This window comes from Pezoporus flaviventris, unplaced genomic scaffold (genome assembly GCF_033815535.1).
Source record: "Pezoporus flaviventris isolate CSIRO_AGI_PZ_B2104156 unplaced genomic scaffold, CSIRO_AGI_Pfla_v1 ptg000066l, whole genome shotgun sequence".
Classification (NCBI taxonomy): Eukaryota; Metazoa; Chordata; class Aves; order Psittaciformes; family Psittacidae; genus Pezoporus; species Pezoporus flaviventris.
In genome coordinates this window covers 5191794-5208831 of record NW_026892614.1, presented here as the reverse complement: position 1 = coordinate 5208831, position 17038 = coordinate 5191794, and the positions used below count along the sequence as shown (strand labels likewise).

At 38.0% G+C, this 17038-nt stretch overlaps 1 protein-coding gene across 2 annotated transcripts in view; it reads left to right on the top strand.

The window, feature by feature from the left end:
- The window catches only part of CRIM1 (cysteine rich transmembrane BMP regulator 1), a 189138-nt gene that overhangs the window by 102486 nt on the left and 69614 nt on the right, over positions 1-17038 (top strand). For both annotated transcript variants that reach the window (XM_061471077.1, XM_061471076.1), the window contains exon 5: positions 8878-8999. In XM_061471077.1, the coding sequence (XP_061327061.1) occupies positions 8878-8999 (122 nt within the window). The remainder of the gene's footprint in view (positions 1-8877; positions 9000-17038) is intronic.

Genomic DNA, 17038 nt, shown 5'->3' with positions numbered 1-17038 from the left:
CCCCCTGCTTCGGTGCTCGTTTCCCTTCATCGAACCCAAGTATGGTCTTTTTCCTTGCACCAGTTTCCATTCTCCCTCCTGCCAACTGTTAAAATCTGGTAACGTCAAGATTTATTCCATGCTCTCTTCTCAAAGATATTTCCTCTCACCACCTATTCTTGGTCAGTCTTTTAATAAAAACAGATAAACCAAGAAAATTATAGAGAACTAGAAAGGTGTTAGTACTGTGCCAGTATCAAAAAGAATAAAAACTAAGTAATTAAAGTCTTGTTATCTTGATACCAGTTCTAAGAAAAATACTGGGAAAACTGGTAGAGGATTGAATTGAGGATTAAAGGATGTAATTAAAGCTAAAAGCAACTGAATGTTGCTTTGAGAGAGGCAGTTTTATGAAACTTGTTCCTATCTTTTGAAGATACTAAGCTTGCCTTAAAAATCTGAGCATCAAATTTCCTTTCTTCTCAATTTCTGTCTTCTGTAGTCAGTAGTCTTTTTCCTTGTACTGGATTCTCTCTTAACAAACAAAACAAGAAAAAACAACCAGACAAACAGCACCCTCCCCCTAAGAAAACCCCACAACAAGCACCAAAAAAACCTATGTCAGACTTTAGAATTAATACTGTCTTGTTGGGTTTAATTTATAAAATACCCTTCCCAAAACTACTTATCATTGGAGAAGAAAATTTCCCTCACCTCTCCTCCCCCAGGTTCTGGAAGTGAATCAGTCCCAGTGAGTCACATCGTGATCCTTTGCCTCCTGAGATGAACTCTCACATCACTGAGTGTCTTGCTGATAATATAGGATATAATAATACTCTTCTGAGAGGAGAGAAGCATTCAGGAGTATGTTCACTAGATACCAATAATAAGTGTGCTTAACATACTTATTTAAAAAGCTTACACCAGAAGCCTGCATATGTTCTAGATTAGATTTTTTTTTAGAAATAATCAGTACATGTTTATCCATCAAAATTTCCAGCAGTTTATTTTCTGTCTGAGTTTCAGCTTTAATAAATGCAGTTTTAAGTTTGATGTGATGGGAGGAGAAGGGAAAAACAGATATAAATGAAGCATAAAAAAATCAGATAACAAGTTAGAGGGAGACAGACTTTTAAGAGCAGTGAACTGCTTCATAAATCTAAACAAAACAGGAATATAAGTCGTGATGACTATTTCATATATCAGAAAGTGAAGAGCAGCTTTTTACAGATACAACCTTGCAAGATGGGAGCCCAAATATCTTGGGATTGAAGGATGAGCAAATGAAGACTTTGAATCAGACCATTTAGCTGTCACTTAGTTACAGATAGCTGGATGGTGTTACAAATGCAAAACTCTCAATTGGATCAAGTAGCATGGAGGAGTAGGATTGTAGCTTTATTGTTTAGAAGAAAAGGTCTGAAAAAGTTTCTCAAATCAATTAGTCATAGAATTTTTTTCCTTGTTTGAACAGTATTTTCCCTGTTGTTTTTTCCCTTACTTGAGGCTAAAATGTCTCAATCTGGAGCTGCTTTGGACTGGCAGTGCCACAGATTATTATGCAGTATTGTTAAGTGAAATGGTCTTGACCAGCAAAAGTGTTAATTCTGTGGGCGATACAGTGAACAGGACAAGTGGTAACCACCTCAAGCTGCACCAGGAGAGGTTTAGAATAGAGAAAGGAAAAATTGGTTCACCGAAAGGGCATATATAGGTATAATCTATAAGAAAACACTCTTTTGCATCTGTCCTATAGCAAGTTATTTTTAATATGGGTGTTCTTTATTTAGCAGTTTTAAAGACATTAAGGAATAGTGGCAGTTTACATTAGAGTCTAAATTTTGTACACCATTACTGAATTGGTTTTTATTCCAAAGGAAGATATTTAGGAAACAGCAAATACTTCTCCCAGAAAATCCATTTTTCTTCCTTCAGGTCTGAATATCCACATAGAGCAAGGATAAAAGGGTAAAAGTGTGACCTTTATAGATGACTTTCGTGTCCATCTTCTCCATACTGGTCTTCCAGGAGATGTAATGAATTGCTGAATTCAAAGTTCAGGCAGTCCCCTTCTTCCTCCCTTACTTACAGCTGCCTCAGCAATTCCTAGAAGTTCTCAGTGTGACGATAGTTACTTGCTGCCTTGGCACCCAGCCTCACAATGTGGGTTGGTTTGGCAAGCCACCATATTTTCCTGAATTCCACAAATGAGAAAAAGATGATAAGGTTTTTTGTTTTGTTTTGTTTTGTTTTTTTTTAAGCCTTCTCAATAAAACCTGAACAGAAGCTCTTGAAGCACAACACATTTCTGGAGCCTGATAGCTGACTTCAGGGTGTCAGAGACCTCTGACAAAGAGCAGACACATGAGAAAGTCTTCAGAAAAAATAAGATGTAAATATTCCACAGAAGCAGCTGTAACACATTGTAAATGTAGGCATCCCTACTTGCATCTTCTATAAGATCAGCTCTCTGAAACTGTATTGTAAAAGCTAAAAGTACACATCCATGCTCTTTCACCAACTCCTACGACTTACTGAATTGCAAAACCTTTAAAGACAATACTATGTAAAGGAAGGAGCATATTGCCCATAAGACTAAAAATCCTAGCATTTGCGCAAGGGGAAGAACTATCGATCATAGTTATGCAAGCAGCTTCCTTTCTTTATGTGTGAGTTTTTATGGAAAAGTATATGTAGTACTTTAATCTGACCATGTGCTGTCTTAACAATGTACTTACTCCTTCAGTGTTAAACTTAAGAAGAAATTTGAGCCCTCATAAATTAAAGTATCTATCTACTGTATCTACCTTTAGGCAGTGTTTTATGCTTGAAAGTAGAATGGTACTGTTGTGTCTGTAGGATCTGTTTTTGTTTGCATTTTTGACAAGCAAGCTCTTTCAATTTACAATAAACTGGTAGACGTATCTTTCTACTACAAATTTTTGTTTTCACTTATGAGTCTAAGAACTTGTGTATATCATGATCACAATGAATATTGTTCTCCCTTCTCCCCCCAACACTCTCCACTCTATTTTGTTCATTTTCTACTTAATCAGTTATTAACTTGTTTGGAAATTGAATAGGTGATTTATTTCAGAATAATTTCTGACTTGAACAGACAAATTTCTGTTTGTATCACAGAAATAAATAATTTTGATTTTGGTTTTGACAGTTGTCTTCAAACTCAAAACTGCCTGGGGAGACCCATAGGCAAAATAAAGCAATAGGAGTATCACTTTCATGTTTGCATTTTTAGAAGGGAGCTAGACATAAGAATTTCCCCAGCAGCTTCCAACAGTACTTAGAGCAGATAATAATATCAACATTATTGAGGTTACATCAAAAGAGCTTGACGTTGTGTTTTCTCTAGAAAATAGTGGGAAACATTGTATCAGACTTCACCAGTCATAAATTGCTGCTTCCTTTCTTCCCTCTTTAAATTATTTAACATTTAAAAGAGAAACTGAAGCTTGTGGACCATTTTAAAATAACAATCAGTATTTTACTGCTCTTCCATGAAATGTCATTGGCAAAATTTCAAGCGTCTTGTTTCTAGAAAAGGGTTACAGTTCTTGCCTATGTGCTTCCCATTATATAGAAAAGGTCTCATTAACTAAATGGACTTGTTTGCTCTCTGAAACCATTGGATTCTGAAGCAATCTTCTCACCTTATCTTTAAATTTCACCTATAATGGAATAAATCCAGAAGCTAAATGATCATCTAAGGGTTTCCCACATTTTGAGGAAGGGCTTATTTGCCTCTTCTGGACAGTTTGTTTTCTGTCCCCTCTTACAATTCTAGCTGAACCTCTGGAATGGAGTTACCCCACATGCTTTGTCTTTGCCTGCAGTGTCACTTTCAGAGCTTATTTTTTCTAGGACTGGCATTTGGTTGATTCCCTGTCTGGAATCTGTAGCTTGGCTGGTTAGAACTCATGATCTCACCTACTTAACTTGTATCATGGCTTCAAATGTGAGTAACATGGGCATAATCCTTTGCCAATTTTGTGAGATTGCTATGTTAATATTTCATTTTGCTGTATCACTATTTCTTATACCCTGTGCTTGATGATAAGGAGGTCCTCACATTTAATACCTTGCCACTTTCAAGCTTTGATAATGCTGGGAATTCTCTTCTGAAAATTCCTTATTTTACAGCATCCTTACCTGTATGTATTATTAATGTATCTTTGGGAGTTGTTTCTAATATATTTAGGTAACATAAGTGCTAATAATGTTAACGCAAATTGTATTAGATTCCTGCAAGGAAAAAACGAGGACCATGATAAAAATCTCCATGGGAACAGGATGTATGTTTCAGGAAGGCATTTCTCTAGTCTCAGCGCTTTAGATTTAATTCTGGTTTGATCCTCAGAATAGCTGTTTTCTCCTCAACATACCCCAGCCCCAACCTTCCTGTTCACTGGTACTAGATCTTTTTTTCCAGGGTGCCTGTACTTGTTTTCATAGCCATTATGCCTTGTGCCTGGAGAGCTCTTTTGATCCTACCATCAAAACAGCTTTTCTGAGGCTGACCAAGCACTTCCCTCTTTTCATCTGTTTAATAGCAGAAGTAAATGAACCAAGATAATTGGATTTTAAATAAAAATTGTCATTTAAAAGTATTCTGTTTGATTTTTTTTCTTAATTTTCTTTTTTCAATTTTGGTGACATAAAATAAGACAGGAAAAAAATGATTAAAAAAAAAACAAAACAAAAACAAGAGCCAAAAAAAACACAAACAAAAAGCCACCAAACCGAAACCCTCAAACGTAAAAGACAGTAATGAAATTACCTGTTTTGAAGAACTTAAAACTGAATTTTAAAAGCAGGCCATTTGTATTACTGAAGCAGTTACCTTCCTCAGCTGGTTAATGGGCATCATCTTGTTTCGATTCATTATATACTGGGCCTTCCCTTGCTCAGTTGTTCAAATTTCTAGAATTATTGTTGTTATTATGTGGGGTTTTTTCTTTTTTTGAGACGAAGAACTAAAGACAGTTCCTTTCACCAGCCAGGTTGATTCTGTATTCTCAATATTTCAGTACAGCTGGCTTCTTTCTTGGGATTCTTCTTTCCTTCCAGGCCATACCACCTTTCCAGGCTGTACTCCATGAAGTCTCTTGCATGACTGATTCTCCTTTCTTCTTTCTGGACTGTTTTGTTAGGGGACATTTGACTCTTAAAGGACTGTTCTTCCGTGTTAAAAGGGCATGTTCTTGACTTGACTGAAGTACTGTGATGGTGTAACACCCAAAGACATGTGTTTACTTAGTGCCTTTATTAGTAAGATGTGAGGGGCAGATACTGAGTGCCAGCTTCTCAGCTATTCAAGCGTTGGCCTTCCTTTAATCTTGGCACTTTTTGATGACAGTATGAGGTTTGATGCTGCAGTGGTGTCACTGCAGGCTGTGTAAGGGGAGAAAGGGGTGTATAAAGTTACGTTCTTTCTGGGAAGTTTTCCTTGTAGTAACTTCTGCTGTGCCTGTTTTCCTTAGGCAAGTGATAGTTATAGAAGGGGCAGCTCAGAAGCAACATTGTGCACAGCAGTCTGAACAGCCAAATTTTATAGAAATTACTTTGAGAGGGCCCATAGCCAGGTTTATCACAGTCTGGCCTGCTGAACTTCCTCAAACTTAGTGCTCAGTACCAAGCCTAAGGTACACACACACTGCAGGTGGATAGCTGTCTGTGACAGAGCACAGAGCTGGACAACAACTTCTCTTCTGTCTGTGCCTCTGCTCCAAAAGGCGCTGCAGAGAACACAAGTACTATAAAGCTCATTTCTCTGTCTTACTGAGAACGGGATCACTTATTCCGAATTTCCAGATGTTGTTGTTTTGGCAGTGCAGCAGTCATGCTCGGCTACCAGAATTCCTTGGGTTTCTTCCTGAAAGACTTCTGTCTCCAAAACAATGTTTTCCATGTTAATAGTCTGGACAATGGTCAAAGGTTTTCCTAGCAGAGCTGGCTGAAAAGAATGCAGACTATTTAAAAGTCCATCTGAGACCATTCGCTGCTTTGACATTCTCCTACCCATGGATTTTTTTTAACCAAATGGGAAGTCAGTTTATAAAATCTTGGAGGGTGGGGTTTTGTTTGCTTACACTGTGAATGAGTATGTGAAGCTTTGATTCCTCTGAATGGGAGGGAGTCTCTTCTGCAGAAAGGAACATTGGCTCCCAGCAGTCTTTTAAACATCTTTCTCAACCCTTCTTCTGGAATATTGTCTTATCTTAAGTTATTTAATCTGGTCATTCATATTTTTTTGGTTGGTTTGTTGGTTTTGTTTTTTTTTTAGAAAAAGCATTGGCTTGGAAGAAAATGAGGAGAAAAGTACAAGTTAATAATTTAATATTCTTTGGCTACTCAAATCATCAATGGTAATGAGAGGAAAAGGATAGAGAAAATACAGGCATGTCTGAAAAAGTTTATTATTAAGGCAGTAAAACTAAGAGTGGTAATTTCAGCTCCTGAGACTTGGAAAATCATGGTCCATAAGTACATTTCCATCACGTGTGCCATTTTCTCTGTGAAAAACATGAATTTTCAGGAAGTTTGATCTACCTATTTTCCCAGAGATTAGCTGGATGTGAATATAGGATGGTTGAAGTGAAACTTAGTATTTTATCTAGGCTTTTAATACCACTTTTATACTGTGTCTGTTCTTCTTTTTCTGTTATATATGTTTTATCTTTTCTTTCTTTAGTAATATGTAGGTGCTTCTTTCTGTGCTTTATTCTTCTCACAAGGCAAAGGCATCTTCTAAAGCAATGGTATGGGTTAAGGTACAAATTCCTTGAACTTGACAGTGCTAATTGTTTGTTGGTTTCTTTTTTGCCAATTGTCGGAGGTTGTCTTTCCCGCCCCCACTCCCCCTTCCATTTATTGGGGCAGCAAAAGGTGAGATGTTAGTACAGAATTCTGCAAGATGCCTTAGAGTCATCTTAAAGGGAAGCTGCTTTTTTGATTCCATGCAGTAGAAGCCATAATGCTTTTTTTTATTTCTACATCTCTGAAGGGAAAGGATGAAGAGTAAAGAAAATAATTAGATTCTCCTTTTTTTTTTTTTGTATTTATAAATAAGTTGAGAAAGTAAGGGTCTGATAAATAAAGCTTTTCTTATCTGCTCTTCCTTTTTTAATGGTTTAGGTCTAATTATCCTTCACTATTACGGTAAGCACAGCATTATGAAAAAAACAAACCTTGAAATGCCTGTTTTAAAACTATCACTGTAGTGTAGTATGTCTGTGCACATAGACACATTGCTCCACTTTATCTTGACATATTTAATGTAACTTGTGAAATGTGATATAATTAATGCTGTTTTTTCAAGGACTCATCCTTTTATAAGCGTGATATTGCATTACGCTGCTGTTATTCAATATTTTAAGAATCTTTTCCAGATAGTATAATAAAGGTTTGGTGAGATTCCTTGACATTGCTTGTATTTCTTCTTGCAAACTTCCTTTGGAGTAATACCTTACAGTAGAGAATATAACAATATTGGCTAAAACTGACGAGATTAAAAGAGGGAGATATTAAAACCCTGTCTTTTGAGAGGTGGCTCTTTCTCATACATGGAGCACTGGTCTGTGACGAAATGTCTGTTGGGCAATTAAGGAGACATGCAGAGGAGAGCCAAACTTCTTGTTTTTTAAGCATAAAGAATAAAAAAATACATTAAGTGCTGATGATGCATCTTCCTAATGGGTGGTTTAATGTGGGGGTTGTCTTAAGTATTTAAAATACTTGAAATAGTTATTAGCAAGTAGAGTTATTATTTTCATTTCTTTTAACTCATAATTACAGGATCTTCTGAGTTGGTTTTTTTCTCCTTTACAAATGTGTGTGCATTCGTAGTATGCCAAATTAATCTACCAGTTAAAAAGAAAAAAAAAAGAAAAAATCTGTCATTTGCAGCTGAAAACTTTTAGTGCTATTCCATGAAGTTTCTCAGCTATGATATTCACATACTTCTTTTTGTTTGTTTTGTCTTGCATTCTGTTGAATCATTACTGCTTATCCCTGTAATAGGCCCATTGTCTGTGGCAAGCACTCTAAGTATAAACTTACCGAAAGTCTTAAGTGTTTGACTTCTAAACTGTTATGTTAATCATGAAGCAAAGAATCTGGAAACAAATGTGACTATTGTCTATCTATATTTTATGCATTCCTGTTCTTAAGACTGTTTTCTTAAATAAGCAAATAAATATTACTTACATGGAGGAGATACTCTTCAGAATTTTTCCAATTTCTGAAACTAACTGTAGTGCTTAATATACCTAGCCTCCCATGTTATTTGGCATCTCATGTAATTGATTGACCCTCTGCAAACTGAGGGCAGTTCCATCAAAAACCAAAAGGGAACCTGCAGTTCTTCTCATTTGGCTTAAATTTAATGATTCTGTATGGTCTTCCTTTCTTTTTAATTAGTCCCTATATAAAACTGTGTATAATACAGTTTCCTAATGAGAGAGCACTTCCCTAATGAGTGGGTGCAGTTACTGCTATAAGAGTTTCACCAGTTTTGATTTGTTTGGATAGAACTGGAGGAGAAACCTTAATTTTGCAAGTCTGGAGGCTACAGTTATTTTCAAGCAATATGGAACCACGGTTGTCTACATTTTTAAATACAGCACTAGAGTAGTGTTGATATTGCATAGTACCGCCTCCTTGTTTGCTTGACCACCAATCAGAGTTCAGATGGTTAAAAAAACCCTCGGGTTGATAAGCCATCTACCTTGGTTGTTGGGTTAATTAAAGATGATTCTAAGATATGTATATGCTAGTACTGGAACTTGTGCTCTAGCTTTCTGTTTTCCTCTTGCTTATTCTATCCCCTTATAAGTGGCTTCATTTATTTATGGGGTTTTCCTTACTGTTCTTTGGTTTCAGATGCGAATGTCTCTCTGGTTTATGTGGTTTCCCCATGTGCGAGGCAGGCTCCATTCCCCAGATAGTCTCACGTGGAGATGGAACACCTGGCAAGTGCTGTGATGTCTTTGAATGTGTCAATGGTACGTGAAGCTTTCTCTTGCACATGGAGGAGGATTTTTTCTATCTGTAGAAAATGCTGGGTTTTTGGTTACTTTTACCATGTTATTAAGATCTAAGAGAAATAATACTCTTGAATTAAGTTCAGTTAGAAAGAATGCGAAGCATGTGGTGCTGGTCCGGAGGAGACCACAAAGATGATCAGAGGCCTGGAGCACCTCTGCTATGAAGACAGGCTAGAACACCTGGGATTCTTTAGCCTGGAGAAGAAAGGCTAACAGGAGACCTTATAACAGCGTTCTAGTACCTAAATAGGGCCTACAAGAAATCTGGATAGGGACATCTTATAAGGGCATGTAGCGATAGGACAAGGGGGAATAGTTTTAAACTAAAAGAGGGGAGATTTAGATAACACATCAGGAACAAGGCCTTTATTGTGAAGATGGTGAAGCCCTAAAACAGGCTGCCCAGAGAAGCTGTGGCTGACCCATCCCTGGCAGTGTTCAAGGCCAGGTCAGATGGGTCTTGGAGCAACCTGGTCTAGTGGAGGGTGTCCCTGTGCATGACAGGGGAGTTGAAACTAGATGATCTTTAAGGTCCCTTCCAACACAAACTGTTCTATCATTCTAACTGGAAATTCAGATGAAGATACTTAAGTGGGAGGTTGTCATTTATCAGTTGTGTTTCTTTAATTTCTAAATTTCTAATTTTCTTTCTAATGCACTTTTCCCTGTGACACAGGGAATTAGCAAAGCTCCTTCACTGCATTTTTTTCCTTTTAATATTTATTCAGCAATAATTAATCTTTAGTGGTGCATGTATTACACGTTTGAAGCATCTTTTATTTTACATTCTTCATTGCATATGCACATAAACATACATACAATGTGATAGACTGCCCCAGGAGAATGTTTGTGATATTTACACAGAGCAGTATTTTAAATGCTCAGATGCTGATTCAAAAATAATACTTAGCATATATAAAGGACATTATACATAAAAATTAACTTCTTGCATATGAATGAAAGAATTTGCATCAGGAAGAATCACAGGTTCTTTAGCTTTCAGGTGGATTTTTTCACTGTTTGGGATGAGGTTGTAGCTACTGTAGAATTGAATGCAACTTACCTAATTCTTGTTTATATGCTCCTTTTACACTAAAGTGTAATAATCACCTTCCTTTGTTTCATATTCATGTCATTCTATTAAGGTATCATTTCTGAATTTAACTGTGTGGTACACTTCAATGCAATGTTTAGTTCAGGATTTACTTTTATATTTTGAGCAAGAAATGTGAAGCCGATTTCTGATAGGATATTTTCCTGATAGGGTATCTTTGGTGTAAAACAGTCTCAAAGATGCTGACCTTGCTAACATTGCTGTTATTTGTGGTACTGTTACCAAAATTGTTGCAGTATTTATATCAGGTGTTAGATGAAGCTGTTTAAATTGGCTTTTTTTTTTTTTTTTGCCTTTAGTCATTTTAATATCCTGTTTCCAAGGAGGAATTATATTCATTATTTATTCTTAGCAGTGAATTTGGACTGCCTTAGCACTGTTCCCCTATGCATCATTGCTTTATTGCAAACAAAGGTTCAACCTGGTTTTGGGTCAGGATTTCTTTTTGTCTCTCGGGTTTTCCCACTCCTAATCTTCACCTTAGTAGCCAGAGTAAATTAGAAGAAAAAATAGGAGTTTTTGAAGGGAATGTGATGTGACGGGGAAGCAGAAAGGCCAGACTGGAGGAAAACAAAAGTTTGTAGGAAGAGATAATCTTTTCTCATCTGATGTCCTTAAAACATCCCTACCATTACTTCTGTCAGTTTAAAATGAAGGGGGCAGGGGAAATGCTGTTTGTGAGGCTGATAGTTGAATATAATAACCAGTTCTGTTTTCTAAAAGGGTCTTGAAATACTGACAAGTGCAGAAGAGATACAGTAGGTGCCAGTGACAGATGGAGAAAATAATCTTACATTGATAGGCTTAGATCAGTTTCTTCATTTAAAAAAATTTCCATCAAAGTAACAAGAGCCAAATCTGTAAGATCTAGGACATGCTGTTCTCAGTAGTGAGGGTAGTTAGCTGTTGGCACAAATGCTGGGAAGATGCTGAATTGCTTATCTTCATCCTTTCCAATTAGGATTAGATGCTTTATTTAAAGAGCGTGTTTTAATCAAATGCAAGTTAATTTATCAATGGTAAGTGGGGAACTTTTGTAATCAGTGTTACTAGCAAGTTCCATTAGTTACTTCTGTGTTTGGAAACCCCTGAAAACAGGCAAGAGGATGGAATAAAAAGGACACCTGCACAGTCATGTTAGTATAGTTTTCGTGCTGTATGATATCTATTTAATGTTAGAATTAATTTATTCTGTTGGGGAGGGAAGCAGTCAGGAATAATACTGATCATCTGGCATCCATTATGAATAAGTGCATTTAGACTGCAAAAAAATGTTTTGTGTATTGTGGGGTAACTAAATTGTGTATTTATATAACCCTAATGATGTGCAGAGTGTTAACGCAGGCCAGCCTTCTGCAGTATTTGTTGCAAGTATGTGTTAATGTGATGGATGCAGAGCTGCATGTTCAGAAAGAATATGGGGAGCCTGCCTTGACTATGTAGGAAAGAAGTCTGCTCTTGTTTGAGGACAGCATCGGCCAGTGTTGAGGCAGTAGTTAATGAATAACGGCAGCAAAATACATGTCGTGTAGAGGCTCTTTAGTATGTCCTGTTTGTCAGCATTTTTGTGACAGATCAGTCATTCTTTCACAAATGTCTTTCCTGGATTTAATATAAAACTGATTTAGAAGTTCTGTGATATATCTGTAGATTTTGTGTGGTTATCTTTGTTACCAATGCACACTGTCTCAAACTAGCTTTTGCAGAATGGTTTGCTTTGGAAGGGACTTTTAAAGATCATGAAGGGACCTTAAAGATCATTTTTGTTAGTCTTAGAAAAGCATATTCATCTGAAGCAAAAGGAACTTCTACACTAGGTACTCTTTGCAGGTCATGGAGCTGTTGTTCCTGTTTGATGATAAATACGGCAGTAAATCAATACACTGCTGTATTTATAAAATATCAACTTACAAAATGAAAATTTTTATGCTTCAGTTATATTGAGTGTGTCATTATGTGTTTTATCATGTCTAATCTGCTGTTTCTCATAGTTTATATATATAAACCATATAATTTTATAGGCATTATTTACCATGAAAAAACCATATATTCCTCCTTGGAAATGGTCCTGATATTTTCATTTAATTGAGCCTTGTTGTTAAGTACCAACTGTCTGTGGGTGTTTAAACTTTTATTCGTTGAGCTTCTGACTGGACTTTTTTTTTTTAATATAGGAAATAATTTAGTGCTGAGAAGAACCTTCTCATTGGTGGCAAAAAAAATGCGTTACAGCGAGCTGATGTTCCTAATCTTTGTGTGTGATGTTCTTATCATTGTGAATATATGGAGAGATCAGAGTATTTTAAGTAAAACTGTTATGCTAACTGAAGACATAAATTTATGCTTTTTAAAACACCACTGCAGTCAAAAGAATTCATCATTACAATTAGCATACAGGTATTACTGTCGTTACAATGCAGTTCTTGTCCAAAGGTTAGTCAATTAAAAAAGTCAAATTTAACGCATGTATTATATGCTTGATTCCTTAATTTTCAAGGAAAGCATCTTTATAAATAAAATAATTCTGTATTGTTTAGATTGTGGTAGGAATCAAGTCATAGTTCCCTTTTGATGCATGAAGTTCTTCTGTCATGATTTATGCGGTATGTGTTTTTGGGGCATCCCAGAACATATGGATGTCAAAATGATAGCTCAGACAACAATGATTACCACAACTTTGTTGTTTCTTACTCTTTTTTCCTTGTCAGAGAAAGGTCTTTACTGTTTAACTTGTAAATTTAACCTTGCAGCTCTCTGGAACTGTTGGTAGACACTGATTTACAATGCAGTAGTGATATGACTGTGTCAGTCGTCATTGCTGAGAGGATGCTGGCTGGCGGTTTCTCCTAATCTTACTGTCCTTGATGACCCTCAGGGCAAGCCCGAAGTTGTGCATGAAACAGAATTGTAGCCTGAAGGAGAAAGAATTGTGAATTGCTAAATTTAAATCTGTGGCTGCCATCAAATAGTCTAACTAGAGGTATAGCTGATACAGCTATATATACCTCGCCGCTAGTTGCATACGGGAATTGGCAATTACTGTAATAGTATGCAGTAGTGAAGTTTTCAAGAGCTACATCCATAGTCAAATGTGCTCATTTCTGGGAAGTGTGAAGTAAATAGAGAAAATATGGCAACATGGGAAATCTATAGCAAATAATTTCATCTTACTATATGAAACTGAAAATGAGGTTTTGCCTGTTTTGTGGTTCCAGTGCATTGTAACAGAGCATACATTTCAGTGGCATTGAGAGTGTTTATTGCTTTGTTTAAAGGCAGGTTATTCCAGTTGTATGAAGTTTTCCTACTTATCTGAAATCTGCTTTCCATTTAGATTGCATATTATATTAATCTGGGGAAAATTGAGCAAGAAATTCCCAGGAGGCAATCCTTCCCAAAATCATGCATTTTACAGAAGATAATTCAAGATTTCTTCTGATCCACCCAAAATACATTGTTCACCAAGGTTTTTATCTACTAATCCTGGTGCTGCCTTTTCTCATGGAAAAGCTTGTAAAAAAAAAAAAAAATTGATTCAGCATTACATTTAAAGCATGAAGAAGTGAATCTAAAGAGACTGCAAGCTGTACATGCAGTAAGAGTAGAAGGGTTTGGAAACCAGAGTATCCAAACTTGCCTATTCCTTAATTAGGTATTGATGCATGGGTTTCTTGAATGTAAGTTGCACTAAAGCACATACTCACTGTGAGCTCTGCCTTAGAAATTTGAAAGTGCAATTACCCAGCATCCTGCAGCTGCTTCCTGCTGTCAGTCAGGGCTTCCACTTCTCAGTAAGTTTCCTTGAATACAACTGCTACTTTAAAAGGGTCTCTGGTGGTAAATCGCGTGTGTGAGAGTGGTCCTTGTTAATGTATCCATGTGATACAGGGTTGAGGGGACAAGCCTTCTTTCTTCCATGGCCGTGTACGAGCTGTGATTTGAGAGTCCAGTCTTGCCAGGAGTGGCTCTGCAGCCCCACTTCACACACTCCTTTCCCCCTGGAAGTGAGGTGTAGACTTTTGTTGCCCTGTCCATTGAAAATGGGACTACCTGATACGTACATAAAAACAACTGACATTGGTCCAGAGAAGAAAGACTAACAGCATTTCCTGGCACTTAAGATGGTGACCCTTTCTGTGGTGCTGTTTTAGGCTGTACTGGTGATCGCATGGCAGTAGAGATGTCTCCTAAATCATCAAGCTCATTCACTTGATGTGACACATAACCTGGGTTTTACAACTGCTTCTGTAGGCTTTTTTTCCTCATTCAAGGAGATACCACTGACATAAATGAGGCATTTGGGTACTTTTCTGTGCCTTCTGACTTTCTTCATGCCTCCATCTCTATACAGTGGTTCTGCATTGGAGGAGAGAGTAAAATCGTTCTTTAATCACACTTCTCACCTGTTGATTCACTTACTCCTCACAGCAGTTGCAGTTCCATTATTAAGTTGATGGTGTGTAAGAGGACAAAGGTGATTCCACTGTTTCTAAAGAGAAATTAGAATTGCCTGTTTCTAGAGGGAGCATCAATAAGTACTGAAGGGATTTGAATGGGGATTATCAGGTCAGCAAGGAAAACCTTCACTAAAGACGAATGCAGTCCAAGTGAAATGCCTCACAGACATCAGCTAATTACCATAAAGTTCCTGTTATTTATTGCACTAATCCTTACAGAATTTATATTGCACTTTCAGTAAATTCATTTTCTGTGTGCTCTGAAGAAATAAGCTTGACCATGGTAAGAGAAGATGTGCTGAAGTATAGTCCTGATCCTAATTAAACATTGCTGTGCATTTCTCTCTGGGAATCCAAAGCCACAGAATTTTATGGACTTTAAATAGTCACCTGTTTAAAAATAACAAGGTTTTAAAGTAACAAGATTCAAAATGCAGTTTGCAAGGAGCAAAAGATAGCAAACTTTTATAAATAATAAATGGAAGGTTAATACTGAAGGAAGATAATCTGATGTCAGAAAGGTGAAGTGTTTGTGGGGTGAGGTTTTAGTTTTTGGGTTAGCTTACTTTTTCTTCAGTCAGAACATCTGAACACTATTTGAAAATCATGGCTAATCACCATCCACAGCAGTATGAGAATTTGGTCTAGTAGAGTGAAAAAGCACGTCAGTCTGCCAAACCACGTCAAATGTGTAGATCCTCTGAACCTGGATTATACTCACCATTGTCAAGTTGGGAAAAATATCTGAATCAGCGCAAATCATTGCCAGTTACATTTAAAACAAGAGGCCAATCAAAAGAACAATGAGAAATTCCCTGTAAGAGCAATCAGTCCGTACTTGCATGTAAATAAAATATTAATAAATAAAATGTAAGTAAATAAAAGAATCATAGAATCATAGAATAGTTAGGGTTGGAAAAGACCTTAAGATCATCTAGTTCCAACCCCCCTGCCATGGGCAGGAACACCTCACATTAAACTGTGCCACCCAGGGCTTCGTCCAACCTGGCCTTGAACACCGCCAGGGATGGAGCATTCACAACCTCCCTGGGCAACCCATTCCAGTGCCTCACCACCCTAAACAGTAAAGAACTTCTTATATCCAATCTAAACTTCCACTGTTTAAGTTTGAACCCATTACCCCTTGTCATGTCACTGCAGTCCCTAATGAAGAGTCCCTCACCAGCATCCCTATAGGCCCCCTTCAGATACTGGAAGGCTGCTATGAGGTCTCCACGCAGCCTTCTCTTCTCCAGCCTGAACAGCCCCAACTTTCTCAGCCTGTCTTCATACGGGAGGTGCTCCAGTCCCCTGATCATCCTCATGGCCCTCCTCTGGACTTGTTCCAACAGTTCCATGTCCTTTTTATGTTGAGGACACCAGAACTGCACACAATTCTCCAAGTGAGGTCTCACAAGAGCAGAGTAGAGGGGCAGGATCACAGTATCACAGTATCACAGTATGCTAGAGATTGGAAGGGACCTCGAAAGATCATCTAGTCCAATCCCCCTGCTGGAGCAGGAACACCTAGATAATGTTACACAGGAATGTGTCCAGGCGGGTTTTGAATGTCTCCAGGGAAGGAGACTCCACAACCTCCCTGAGCAGCCTGTTCCAGTGTTCCGTCACCCTCACTGAGAAGAAGTTTCTTCTCAAGTTTAAGTGGAACCTCTTGTGTTCCAGTTTGTACCCATTACCCCTTGTCCTATCATTGTTTGCCACCGAGTAGAGCCTGGCTCCATCCTTGTGACACTCCCCCTTTATATATTTATAGACACTTATAAGGTCCCCCCTCAGTCTCCTCTTCTCCAAACTATAGAGACCCAGCTCCCTCAGTCTTTACTCATAAGGGAGATGCTCCACTCCCTTAATCATCTTTGTTGCCCTGCGCTGGACTCTCTCCAGCAGCTCCCTGTCCTTCTTGAAGCGAGGGGCCCAGAACTGGACACAATATTCCAGATGTGGTCTCACCAGGGCAGAGTAGAGGGGAAGGAGGACCTCTCTCGAGCTACTAACCACAGCCCTTCTAATACACTCCAGGATGCCATTGGCCTTCTTAGCCACAAGGGCACAGTGTTGGCTCATGGTCATCCTGTCGTCCACTAGGACCCCCAGGTCCCTCTCCCCTACACTGCTCTCTAACAGGTCGTTCCCCAACCTATACTGGAACCTGGGGTTGTTCCTGCCCAGATGCAGGACTCTACACTTTCCCTTGTTATATTTCATCAAGTTACTCCCTGCCCAACTCTCCAGCCTGTCCAGGTCTCGCTGGATGGCAGCACAGCCTTCTGGCGTGTCAGCCACTCCTCCCAGCTTAGTGTCATCAGCAAACTTGCTGATAGTACACTCAATTCCCTCATCTAAATCATTGATGAATATATTAAATAATACCGGTCCCAGTACTGACCCTTGAGGCACTCCACTAG